The 14,092-nt window shown below is 42.9% G+C and overlaps 1 protein-coding gene across 2 annotated transcripts in view; it reads left to right on the top strand.

Annotated features, from left to right (window-relative positions):
* The window catches only part of LOC139546470 (vang-like protein 1), a 48,156-nt gene that overhangs the window by 31,426 nt on the left and 2,638 nt on the right, over positions 1 to 14,092 (top strand). For both annotated transcript variants that reach the window (XM_071354874.1, XM_071354875.1), the window contains exons 5-9: positions 2,627 to 3,058; positions 3,213 to 3,388; positions 9,571 to 9,704; positions 11,015 to 11,180; positions 13,768 to 14,002. In XM_071354874.1, the coding sequence (XP_071210975.1) occupies positions 2,627 to 3,058; positions 3,213 to 3,388; positions 9,571 to 9,704; positions 11,015 to 11,180; positions 13,768 to 14,002 (1,143 nt within the window). The remainder of the gene's footprint in view (positions 1 to 2,626; positions 3,059 to 3,212; positions 3,389 to 9,570; positions 9,705 to 11,014; positions 11,181 to 13,767; positions 14,003 to 14,092) is intronic.

The following is a 14,092-nucleotide window of genomic DNA, read 5'->3' as shown; positions in this document are numbered from 1 at the left end:
TTGGAGGGTACTATGGTGTTAAATGCTGAGCTGTAATCGATGAACAGCATTCTTACATAGGGTGGGTTAGGGCAGTGTGCAGTGTAATTGCGATTGCGTTGTCTGTGGACCTATTGGAGTGGAAAGCAAATTTGGGAGTGGGTCTAGGGTGTCAGGTAGGGTGGAGGTGATATGATCCTTGACTAGTCTCTCAAAGCACTTCATGATGACGGAAGTGAGTGCTACGGGTTGATAGTCATTTGGGAACAGCAGACTTGGATAGGGATTGATTGAATATGTCCATAAACACACCAGCCAGCTGGTCTGCGCATGGGATGCGGCTAGGGATGCCATCTGGGCCGGCAGCCTTGAGAGGGTTAACACGTTTAAATGTTTTACTCACATTGGCTGCGGTGAAGGGGAGCCCGCAGGTTTTGGTAGTGGGCCGTGTCGGTGGCACTGTATTGTCCTCAAAGCGAGCAAAGAAGTTGTTTAGTTTGTCTGGGAGTAAGACATCGGGGTCCGCGACGGGGCTGGTTTTCTTTTTGTAGTCCGTGATTGACTGTAGACCCTGCCACATTCAACTCGTGTCTGAGCCGTTGAATTGCGACTCTACTTTGTCTCTGATGCTTAGCTTGTTTGATTGCTTTGCGGAGGGAATAGCTACACTGTTTGTATTCGGTCATGTTTCCGGTCGCCTTGCCCTGATTAAAAGCAGTGGTTCGCGCTTTCAGTTTTGAGCGAATGCTGCCATCAATCCACAGTTTCTGGTTGGGGAAGGTTTTAATAGTCGCCGTGGGTACAACATCACCGATGCACTTGCTAATAAACTCGCTCACCGAATCAGCGTATACATCAATGTTGTTGTTTGACGCTATCCAGAACATATCCCAGTCCACGTGATCGAAGCAATCTTGAAGTGTGGAATCAGATTGTTCGGACCAGCGTTGAACAGACCTGAGCACGGGCGTTTCCTGTTTTAGTGTCTGTCTATAGGCTGGGAGCAACAAAATGGAGTTGTGGTCAGATTTGCCGAAAGGAGGGCGAAGAGGGCTTTGTATGCATCGCGGAATTTAGAGTAACAATGGTCCAGAATTTTGCCAGCCCGGGTCGCGCATTCGATATGCTGATAAAATTTAGGGAGCCTTGTTTTCAGATTAGCCTTGTTAAAATCCCCAGCTACAATAAAAGCAGCCTCAGGATATGTGGTTTCCAGTTTACATAGAGTCCAATTAAGTTCTTTCAGGGCCGTCGAGGTGTCTGCTTGGGGGGGGGGATATACACGACTGTGATTATAATCGAAGAGAATTCTCTTGGTAGATAATGCGGTCGGCATTTGATTGTAAGGAATTATAGGTCAGGTGAACAAAAGGACTTGAGTTCCTGTATGTTGTTATGATCTCGTTAATCATAAGGCATACACCTCCGCCCTTCTTCTTACCAGAGTGATGTTTGTTTCTGTCGGCGCAATGCGTGAAGAAACCAGGTGGCTGTACTGACTCTGATAACGTATCCCGAGTGAGCCATGTTTCCGTGAAACAGAGAATGTTACAATCTCTGATGTCTCTCTGGAAGGCAACCCTTGCTCGCATTTCGTCTACGTTGTTGTCAAGAGACTGGACATTGGCGAGTAGTATACTCGGGAGCGGTGGGCGATGTGCAGCTTTATAACCCCCCATAGAAGGTTATAAAGCTGCTTTTACTCAGCAAGCACAATGAGGATTTCTCTCTCCCCCTATTTCTCTCCCCCTCTCTCCCAGTGTAATTTCCTAATGGCATGTCAGGTGGTGTGTCCGTCTAGCAAGGGATGAAGTTTTAGGTGTGTCGTGTGGGTTAGTGTTTGCTAATTAAGTGTGTGCATGCTTGTGTATGTGCTGACACAAGAAGAGGGCCTGCGGTATTCAAATCCACACACACACTCTGTTCCCAGCTCCTTACCTGACAGACATTGAGATAACAAAGCTCTGTGCAGCAGGCACAGAAAGAGAAAGAGTGAGAAAGGGAGAAAATGAACAGATAAATACATAGCTGAATAATTGACAGAGAAATGCTCTCTTCAGCAGACAGGTATTTTAATCAGTGGCTCACTGTGCTCTTTCCTCCTCGGGCACATTTATTATAAACTGCATCCTGAGCTGGGAGATGAGATTTGACTCTAATTTGCAATGATAGGCCTGAATAACATCAGCCGTGTGCGTGTCATCCCTACCTGGTCATTATGAGCAGTCTGACTGTGTACTGTCAATGTCATCCTATGTGGATCAGTGGAGAGCTGAAAGCCTGTCACAGTAACACAGAACTCCAGGAAACCAAAGGCCTCTTTTAATAGAATGATGGATGGGATGTTTGCAATAAACCTCAAAGGATTTAGTCAGTGTGTTTCCAGTCTGTCTGGCTTTGTATGTACAAGGGACAGAGACTGGAATCACACCAGAATGTCTACCAGTGTGTGTTTGTCACTTTGGCTTGTCTCTCACATACCATCCCTCCATAGAGTATTTCTGTCCTTTTCTATCTTATCTTATCTATCAGTCAGAGATGATCAACCATATGCTAAGTTTTAATATCTTTTCATCTCTTCTCTCTCCTCTCTCCCGCTGTCCTCCTCTCTCTCTCTTCTTTCTTTCTTCCCACCCCCCTCTCTCAGGATGATAACTGGGGGGAGACCACCACGGCAGTGACCGGCACCTCAGAGCTCAGTCTATCCCAGGAGGAGGTGGTTGGTCTGTGGAAGGTACCGGACGACGGCCAGAGGCAGGGCTGTCGGCTCTACACTCCCCTGGTTCTGGGCTTCTGTGTGGGGCTAGTGGTCCTGGCCACCCCCCTGGCCTTCCTGGTCCTCCCGGCAGTGCTGTGGCCAGCCAGGCTGCAGGCCTGTGGCTCTGCCTGTGAGGGCCTCTTCCTCTCTGTGTCCTGTAAACTCCTCATTCTCCTGCTTGCTGTTTGGGCTATCTTCCTGCGCCAGGCCAGTGCCAGCCTGCCCAGAGTGTGTGTGTATCGAGCCCTCCTTGCCATGCTCACGCTGCTGCTCACACTCTCCTACTGGCTGTTCTATGGGGTCCGCATCCTCGACTCACAGGTGTGTATGCTTCATAATTGTGTGTGTGTGTGTGTGTGTGTGTGTGTGTGTGTGTGTGTGTGTGTGTGTGTGTGTGTGTGTGTGTGTGTGTGTGTGTGTGTGTGTGTGTGTGTGTGTGTGTGTGTGTGTTGATCCTGTGTTGTGTATTCTCCAGGATGAGGACTACCAAGGTATCGTTCAGTTTGCTGTGTCTCTGGTGGACTCTCTGCTGTTTGTCCACTACCTGGCCATCGTACTGCTAGAGATCAGACATCTCCAGCCCTGCTACAGCCTGTGTGTTATACGCTCCACTGACGGGGAGACAAGCTGCTACAACCTGGGACAGCTCAGGTAATACACACAACAATCTATTGCTAAAATGTTGCTGCTGACCGTAGTGACGTCATTCTTCTACCAGCAAAATGAAGATAAAGATCACTTTATTCACATTAAGGTCAGACCGAAATGTTCATTCTGCTTGAACTCAGTCTGTATACAACAAAGAGGGAACTGAATGGTGTGGCCCAGATGAATTGAGAAACCATGTTGTGTCCACTGATGCCACTAAACAGAAGCCAGTCAGCTGATCACTCAGATAGCAGAAATGTTTACAGAAAATCAGACTATTACAGAATGCCTTTAGAACGCCCCCACCCCAACACATCCACCCACAACCGACTGCCCTGTTGAACTGTGGGTAATTGGAGACTCGTGTTCAGGGGGAAGCGTGGCAGTAATTTAGTTACAAAATCACCCAGAATGCTCCAGTCCAGTCCTTTTGCTCTAGGGTGCTATTCTGGTAATTAGGTGGGCTGGGCCTGAGAAAGAGGGGCTTTGATGCAGTATGATGAATTTACCTTCCAGATACTGATCTACAGTCAGATTTGGCATTTTCTTCATAACTGTTCAGGCTAGACTTTATGGCTAGTAAACTGATCGTAGATCTGTGCCTTAGGAGAACTTACACCCAGAGCTGTTTCTCTTATCAAAAGCATATGGTTTAAAGGCCCAGCGCAATAAAAAAACATGATTGTTCTGTGTTTATGTACAGTACCAGTCAAAAGTTTGGACACACCTACTCATTCTAGTTTTTTTTGTTTTTTTTTACTATTTTCTGCATTGTAGAATAATAGTAAAGACATCAAAACTATGAAATAACACATATGTATATTCTGTATTTTATACCATCTATTGCGTCTTGCCTATGCCGCTCTGTCATTGCTCGTCCATATATTCATATGTACACTACCTGTAACGGTTGTCGTCGGTGGAAGTAGGAGAGGACCAAAGCACAGCGTGGTACGTATCCATATTTATTAGAATACTTTTCAGAATGAACAAAAACAATAAACTGACGAAAACCAACGAAGCTACAGTCCCGAACTAGTGAACACAGAAAAAACAGGAACACACGAACAGGAACAATCACCCACAAAACCCAACACAAAACAGGCTACCTAAATATGGTTCTCAATCAGAGACAATGACTAACACCTGCCTCTGATTGAGAACCATATCAGGCCAAACAAGAAACTCCACATAGAAACAGAAAACATAGACTGCCCACCCCAACTCACGCCCTGACCATACTAAAACAAAGAAAAACCAAAAGAACTATGGTCAGAACGTGACACTACCGTTCAAAAGTTTGGGGTCACTTAGGAATGTCCTTGTTTTTGAAAGAAAAGCACATTTTTTGCCCCTTTAAAATAACATCAAATTGATCAGAAATACAGTGTAGACATTTTTAATGTTGTAGATGACTATTGTAGCTGGAAACAACTGCTTTTTAATGGAATATATTATCAGCAACCATCACGCCTGTGTTCCAATGGCACGTTGTGTAAGCTCAAGTTTATAATTTGAAAAGGCTAATTGATCATTAGAAAACCCTTTTTCAATTATGTTAGCACAGCTGAAAACTGTTGTTCTGAATAAAGAAGCAATAAAACTGTCCTTCTTTAGACTAGTTGAGTATCTGGAGCATCAGCATTTGTGGGTTCGATTACAGGCTCAAAATGGCAAGAAACAAAGAACTTTCTTCTGAAACTCGTCAGTCTATTCTTGTTCTGAGAAATGAAGGCTATTCCATGCGAGAAATTGCCAAGAAACTGAAGATCTCGTACAACGCTGTGTACTACTCCCTTCACAGAACAGCACAAACTGTCTCTAACCAGAATAGAAAGAGTGGGAGGCCCCAGTGCACAACTGAGCAAGAGGACACGTACGTTAGAGTACCTAGTTTTAGAAACAGATGCCTCACAATTCCTCAACTGGCAGCTTCATTAAATAGTACCCGCAAAACACCAGTCTCAACGTCAGCAGTGAAGAGCTGACTCAGGGATGCTGGCCTTATAGGCAGATTTGCAAAGAAAAAGCCATATATCGGAACTATAAGCACAAGCATTTTGCTACATTCGCAATAACATCTGCTAACCATGTGTATGTGACAAATAAAATTGTACTTTATTTGATATGGAATCATGTAGTAACACATTTTTTGAACATATCAAAATATATTTGATGTTTGAGATTCTTCAAAGTAACCACCCTTTGCCTTGATGACAGCTTTGCACACTCTCAACCAGCTCCATGAGGAATGCTTTTCCAATATCCAATACAATAGTTCCCACATATGCTGAGCACTTGTTGGCTGCTTTTTCTTCACTCTGCGGTCCAACTCATTCCAATCCATCTCAATTGGGTTGTCGGGTAATTGTGGAGGCCAGGTCATCTGATGCAGCACTCCATCACTCTCCTTGGTCAAATAGCCCTTCACAGCCTGGAGGTGTGTTTTGGGTCATTGTCCTGTTAAAAAGCAAATTATAGTCCCACTAAGCGCAAACCCAATGGGATGGTGTATCGCTGCAGAATACTGTGGTAGCCATGCTGGTTAAGTGTGCCTTGAATTATAAATAAATCATTGATGGTGTTACCAGCAAAGGACCATCACACCTCTTCCTCCATGCTTCACGGTGGGAACCACACATGCGGAGAGATCATCCGTTCACCTACTCTGCGTCTCACAAAGACACAGCGGTTGGAAACAAAAATCTCATTTGGACTCATCAGACAAAGGACAGATTTACACCAGTCTAATGTCTTTTGCTTGTATTTCTTGGCCCAAGCAACTCTCTTCTTATTGGTGTCCTTTTGTAGTGGTTTCTTTGCAGCAATTTGACCATGAAGGCCTGATTCACTTAGTCTCCTCTGAACAGTTGATGTTGAGATGTGTCTGTTACTTGATCTCTGTGAAGCATTTATTTGGGCTGCAATTTATGAGGGTGGTAACTCTAATGAACTTATCCTCTGCCGCAGATGTAACTCTGGGTCTTCCTTTCCAGTGGCGATCCTCATGAGAGCCAGTTTCATCATAGTGCTTGATGGTTTTTACCACTGCACTTGAAGAAACTTTAAACGTTCTTGAAATTTTCCAGATTGACTGACCTTCATGCCTTAAAACTTCTTATGGCTGCATCCCGCTACCGGGATCGATATGACAACAGCCAGATAAAGTGCAGGGCGCCAAATTCAAAAAACAGAAATCTCATGATTAAAATTCCTCAAACATACATGTGTCTTATATCATTTTAAAGGTATTCTTTTTGTTAATCCCACCAAAGTGTCTGATTTCAAATATGCTTTTCAACGAAAGCACTACAAACGATTATGTTAGATCACCATCAAACCACAATAAGCACAGCCATTTTTCCAGCGAAAGATAGCAGTCAGAAAAAGCAGAAATAGAGATAAAATGAATCACTAACCTTTGATTATCTTCATCAGATGACACTCATAGGACTTCATGTTACACAATACATGCATGTTTTGTTTGATAAAGTTCATATTTATAACAAAAAATCGGAGTTTACATTGGCGCGTTAGATTCACTAGTTCCAAAAACATCCAGTGATAGTGCATAGCCACATCGTTTCAACAGAAATACTCATCATAAATGTAGATGATAATACAAGTTATACACATGGAATTATAGATATACCTCTCCTTAATGCAACCGCTGTGTCAGATTTCAAAAAAACTTTACGGAAAAAGCAAATCATGCAATAATCTGAGACGGAGCTTAGAACAATAGCCAAATTAGCCGCCATGTTGGACTCAACAGAAACCAGAAAATACATGATAAATGTTTCCTTACCTTTGATGAACTTCATCAGAATGCAGTCCTAGGAATCCCAGGTCCACAATAAATGCTTGATTTGTTCGATAATGTCCGTTATTTATGTCCAATTAGCTACTTTGGTTCGCGCCTTCGGTAAACAATTCCAAAGTCAGAAAGCGCCTCCACTATAACGTGACGAAATGTCCAAAAGTTCCGTAACAGTCAGTAGAAACATGTCAAACGATGTACTGAATCAATCTTTAGAATGTTGTTAACATACATCTTGAATAACGTTCCAACCGGAAAATTAAATTGACAACAGAAGAGCGATGGAACGGACGTCCTACTCATGTGAAGGCGCATGGTGAATGCGTGATCAGCCCGTGGAAGTGATTACTCATTCCTGTCTGCTTCGGCCCCCCTTCACATTAGAGTCATCAGACACAGTTCTGTTGACTATTGACATCTAGTGGAAGCCGTAGGAAGTGAAAACTCATCTATATCTCGCTGTCATTTCAATTGAGAGCATGGTTGAAAATCTGACACCTCAGAAACAATTCAAACAGGAAGTGGAACTTCTCAGGTTTTGCCTGCCATATGAGTTCTGGTATACTCACAGACCTAATTCAAACAGGTTTATAAACGTCAGAGTGTTTTCTATCCAATATGAATAATAATATGCATATATTAGCAACTGGGACTAAGGAGCAGGCCGTTTAAAATGGGCACCTCTGTGCACCTTTCATCCAAGCTACTCAATACTGCCCCTGCAGCCGTAAGAAGCTAAAGTAATGATGGACTGTTGTTTCTCTTTGCTTATTTGAGCTGTTCTTGCCATAATATGGACTTAGTCTTTTACCAAATAGGGTTTCTGTATACCACCCTTACCTTGTCACAGCACAATTGATTGGCTGAAATGCATTAAGAAGAAAAGAAGTTCCACAAATTAACTTTTAACAAGGCACACCTGTTAATTGAAATGCATTCCAGGTGACTCCTCATGAAGCTGGTTGAGAGAATACCAAGAATGTGCAAAGCTGTCATTAAGGCAAAGGATGGCTACTTTGAAGAATCTCAAATATAAAATACATTTTGATTTGTTTAACACTTTCTTGGTTACGACATGATTCCATATGTGTTATTTCATAGTTTTGATGTCTTCACTATTATTCTGCAATGTAGAAAATAATAAAAAATAAAGGTAAACCCTGGAATGAGTAGGTGTCCAAACTTTTGACTGGTACTGTATATTTCCACACTGGGGGGGGGGGGGGAAATCACTATTCGAATGGTATCATACATTTTTGTTGGATATTAAAAAAGCAGACGGAGTGAGCGACACCAAGGCAACTCTGCTCCAACCAAGACTAGCTAACTTGTAGCAGCCACAACGTTATTTATCATCCCATATAACAGTGTCTGTCTTGACTGGAGTGGCCTAGAGAAGCTTTTAAGCTAAGCTAGCCAACTATAGCTAGCCAGGCTAATTGAGGCCACATGCTACGCTTCTCCCCAACCCCATTTAGATAAAACAGCCTTCCTGTTGGTTACTCATTGTAGCCTACTCCTTCTCATTTCGCTAACTTTTAAATCCGTAATTTTATTCCATCTTGCATTGAATTAGTGAACTCTCACTCCACTTGCTACACATTGACGCTTTGATTGGCCAACATAAACAAAAAGCTACAGACATGAAGGCTACTGCTCGGCTACTGGTTCTTTTTATGGGGCGCACTGTGCACCTTGTTTAATTAAATTAATCATTTGAAATGTCATTGTATATCCTTGTATGTAACAATGTCACATGGATATTTAAATTTAATTTAGTAAAGGCGTTTTCATTGTTAAAGTAGGCCTGTAATTTTTTATGCTCGCAACAATTAATACTCACACAAGTATTTGAATACTAACGTCCGTTCAGATATTTCAATAGCTGTGCTGATCCCTAAGCAGAAAGGTTAGCTAAGTGTACGTAGACTTGACATTGATACTGTGTATGCGTGGTTCTGTCTCTCTATGCTTCCTCACCTCTAGCCTCTCTGATACTGACTGATCTCCTGTAGAAAGGCCTGAGGCTGTAGGACAGTTTAAAGCAGGGAACGCTGTATAATGTGGCCCTGGTCTGCAGTAGTGGGGGAGTAGTGTAGATATGAGGCATGCTGCTCAGTAAGAGCTATTTTATCAGGTGAATCAAATCAGCAGGGACAATAATGAACTTCATTCCCGACCTTCTTTTATAATACATCTATCTGTTTTCTCTACCTCCTACTACTTCATGGCCTTTTTTCTTACCCTATCTCTCTCTCCCATCTTTCTCTCCCTCCCTCTGCCCCTCTCTCTCTCCCATCTTTCTCTGCCCCTCTCTCTCTTCCTCTTTTGCTTTTTTTTCTCCCTCTGTCTCTGTCTGTGTCAGTATTCAGAGGGCAGCTCTGGCTCTGCTAGAGTTCTACTACAGAGACTTTCCTCTTCATAACCCCGCCCTTCTCTCCGCCTCCAAGCACCGTGCCGCCAAGCACCTGGCTGGCCTCAAGGTCTACACCGTGGATGGTTAGTATAGCTACAGATTCAGTGGTTCTTCAATGGTTATATTGGATTTGTGTCCCTGTATGTGTCGTCCACCTTCCAATCATCTCTTTTCCTCTTTGTAACTGCATCATAAAGTGAAACTCTTTCTCGCTCTAACTGTCTCTCCATCTGTCAGCTGTCTGTCGACCGTATTTGTCCATGTATGTGCTTCCTTGTGATGCTGTCTCTCCATATACCTTCCCATGCTACCCTAAGCAACATTTAAAGCTAAACTGAGAGCTTACCTTTTGGACAATGACAGTAAGTAAAGCTGGGTAATAATCTCTTCTGTGTGTCCTCACACTTTTTACAAGTGCACTCTACTAACCTAGTGTACATTACTAACCTCACTCATCACTTCCCTTCCCTCACCCACAATGTTTGCACTGCTTCTACGCATTCACACACAGATACATACCAATCTAACCACCCCTTTCATTCAACAGATATTCTACACAGACACACAGGCACCGACTGCCTCTGGAGTACTTGGGCCTTCCCAACTCTACTTTATGGGTTTTCTCTATGGTCTTTGTAGTGGAGTTTGGTAGAGGAGTATGCTGGTACGGTGTTCTCACAGAACCCTCCCACCCTCCCCTTGTCAAAGTATGAAATGGGAGGGAGGGAGGGAGGGCTTCAGAGGCTTTGGCATTTCTGCCTTTCAATAATTCATCACAGTAGCTTTCAGCTTTACACACACACACACACACACACACACACACACACACACACACACACACACACACACACACACACACACACACACACACACACACACACACACACACACACACACACATACATACAGTACACACCTTGGTGTTTTAATGATTCATTGATTCATCTCTCCTGACCTGTATCTGCCAGGGTTACTGTACTGAACTCCTCTCATACCCACATATCCCTCATGAATATGGACCAGATTCCACTACTCCATATTCATATCCCCCAGGAACCATAATTTATGCTTTTACTACTTCTGGGTTAGTTATTGGTATTCACCATAGAGAGATGTGAATTATATGATCAAACTGGTATTGTCTTTTATTTGATGAATATTTACTAGCCTGGTAGCCAGATGTTAGTTTCGACTTTGGCTAACTCTGTTGTCATTTGGCAGATGGCTAAACCATATAGTCAGCTGTAACTACCAGGCTGAATATTTCATCAGTCTCATCAGATTTTTAGATTTAGAATCCTCACTGAGATCTGTGTTTTCCCCGGGTTGCTGTTGATATGCTGATTGGGCCACAGTGACCTTCCCATCATGCCTCTGTGATTCCTGTTCATAGGCCCAGGGAACCCGGCGGAGCCGGCAGAGGGGTCGGGGGGACTGAAGGTGGGGGGCAAGTCTCGGCCAATGATCTCTGCAGCAGCCAGGCACAAAAACACCACTCATAACGAGCTTTACTACGAAGAGGCAGACTATGACAGACGGGTCTGCAAACGCAGAGCCAGGTGAGTGAGTGAGTGAGAGAGAGAAAGAACACTCTGAGTGAATAGGAAGGTGAATATTTGCGTTAAAAGGAAAGAAATGAGTGAAGAAAGAAGGATGAAAGATACATAGGTACAGTGCCTTCAGAAAGTATTCATACCCCTAGACTTATTCCACATTTTGTTGTTACCTGAATTAAAAATGAATTAAATATATTTTCTCACCCATCTACACAATACCCCATAACAACAAGGTGAAAGCATGTTTTTAGGAATCTTAGCAAATGTATTGAAAATAAAAACAGCAATATCTCATTTAGGTAAGTATAAATGTAAAAAAAAAAATGTAATAAGTATTTACACCCCTGAGTCAATACATGTTAGAATCACATTTGGCAGTGATTACAGTTGAGTCTTTCTGGCTAAGTTTTTAAGAGCTTTGCACACCTGGATTGTACAATATTTGCACATTATTATTATTTTTTATTCCTCTAGCTCTGTCAAGTTGGTTGATCATTGTTAGACACACATGTTCAAGTCTTGCCATACATTTTCAAGACGATTTAAGTCAAACTTGTAACTAGGCCAGTCAGGAACATTCAATGTCATTTTGGTAAGCCACTTGGTAAGCCACTATGTATATTTGGCCCTGCATTTTAGGTTATTGTCCTGCTGAAAGGTGAATTTGTCTCCCAGTGTCTGTTGGAAATTCTCTAGGATTTTGTCTGTGCTTAGCTCTATTCCGTTTATTTTTATCCTAAAAAACTCCCTATGACAAGCATACTCATAACATGATGCAGCCACAACCATGCTTGAAGATATGAAGAGTGGCTCTCGTTAACGTGTTCTGTTGGATTTTCCCCAAACAATGCTTTGTATTTAGGACATAAAGTTTTTTGCAGTTTTACTTTAGTACTTGTAGCAAACAGGATGCATTTTTATTCTGTACACCCTTCCTTCTTTTCACTCTGTCATTTAGGTTAGAATTGAGGAGTAACTACAATGTTGTTGATCCGTCCTCAGTTTTCTCCTATCACAGCTATTAAACTCTGTACAGTATCTGTTTTAAAGTCACCATTGGCCTCATGTTGAAATCCCTGCGTGATTACCTTCCTCTCCGGCAACTGAGTTAGGAAGGACGCCTGTATCTTTGTAGTGACTGGGTGTATTGATACACCCTCCAAAGTGTAATTAATAACTTCAACATGCTCAAAGGGATATAAAATGTCTGCTTTTTTTGCTTTTTTTTTATTTTTACCCATCTACCAATAGGTGCCCTCTTTGTGAGGCATTGGAAAATCTCCCTGGTCTTTGTGGTTGAATTTCACTGCTCGACTGACAGACCTTACAGATAATTGCATGTGTTGGGTACAGCGATGAGGTAGTCACTCAAAACGTATTGCACAAAGTAAGTCCATGCAACTTATTATGTGACTTATTTAGGCTTTCCATAACAAATGGGTTGAATATAGGGCCAGCAGCATAGCACCCTGCATACCACTGCTGGCTTGCTTCTGAAGCTAAGCAGGGTTGGTCCTGGTCAGTCCCTGGATGGGAGACCAGGTGCTGCTGGAAGTGGTGTTGGAGGGCCAGTAGGAGGCACTCTTTCCTCTGGTCTAAACAAAGATCCCAATGCCCCAGGGCAGTGATTGGGGACACTGCTCTGTGTAGGGTGCCGTCTTTCGGATGGGACGTTAAACGGGTGTCCTGACTCTCTGAGGTCATTAAAGATCCAATGGCACTTATCGTAAGAGTAGGGGTGTTAACCCCGGTGTCCTGGCTAAATTCCCAATCTGGCCCTCAACCATCACGGTCACCTAATAATCCCCAGTTTACAGTTTACAATTGGCTCATTCATCCCCCTCCTCTCCCCTGTAACTATTCCCCAGGTCGTTGCTGCAAATGAGAACGTGTTCTCAGTCAACTTACCTGGTAAAATAACGGTAAAATAAAAAATAAATAAAAAATATTTGACTCAAGATATTTCAGCTTTTAATTTAATTCATTTGTTAAAAGAAATTCTAAAAACATAATTCCACTTTGACATTATGGGATATTGTTTGTTGGCCAGTGACACAAAATCTCAATTTAATCAATTATACATTTGGTCTGTAAGACAATAAAATGTGAAAAAAGTCAAGGGCTGTGTATTCTTTCTGTAGGCACTGTATGATGCTTAATGCAAGGATTTCAAATATAGAGGAGGATTTACATAGATGGACTTAAGAATAGATACAGTAGGGTACATTGTCTTGTGTTTTTCTAACTTGTAGGATGTAAGAACAGATGTAAGAACAATGTACAGTAGTATACTGAATGTTGTGTGTACATTGCTGTAATAGATGTTTTATTGCCACACACCGGATAGGTGCAGAGAAATGCCTTGTTTTACAGGGTCAGGCCAAGTATTACTGCGCCCCAAGAGCAAATTAGAGTAAGTGCCTTGCTCAAGGTCACATCGACAGATTTTTCACCTTGTCGGCTCGGATATTCAAACCAACGACCTTTCGGTTACTGGCCCAACGTTAGGATAGTAACTTTAGGGTGTAAGAAAAGATGAATGTACAGTATACTGAATGTTGTGTCTGTGTGTACATTACTTTAACGTTAGGCTAGTGGTGGCTGTGGAGGAGGCCTTCATGCATGTGAGGCGGATGCAGCAGGAGGAGCAGAAAGTGTCCCCCGGGGATGTGATGGATGTACGGGAGGCAGCCTCGGCCATCTTCCCCTCCATTGCCCGCACCCTGCAAAAATACCTCCGAACCACCAGGAGGCAGCACTGCCACAGCATGGACAGCATCCAGAGACACCTGGCCTTCTGCCTCACACACAACATGAGCCCCAAGGTAAGCAAGAATGAACCCATTAGCCCTACTCTAGTGCCAAGTCAGTCCCCGTGCCCTAACACAATACTCTTTATTATGTCCTTATGATAG

Source organism: Salvelinus alpinus, chromosome 20, assembly GCF_045679555.1.
Source record: "Salvelinus alpinus chromosome 20, SLU_Salpinus.1, whole genome shotgun sequence".
NCBI classification, from domain to species: Eukaryota; Metazoa; Chordata; class Actinopteri; order Salmoniformes; family Salmonidae; genus Salvelinus; species Salvelinus alpinus.
This window is presented reverse-complemented; position numbering and strand designations above follow the sequence as displayed.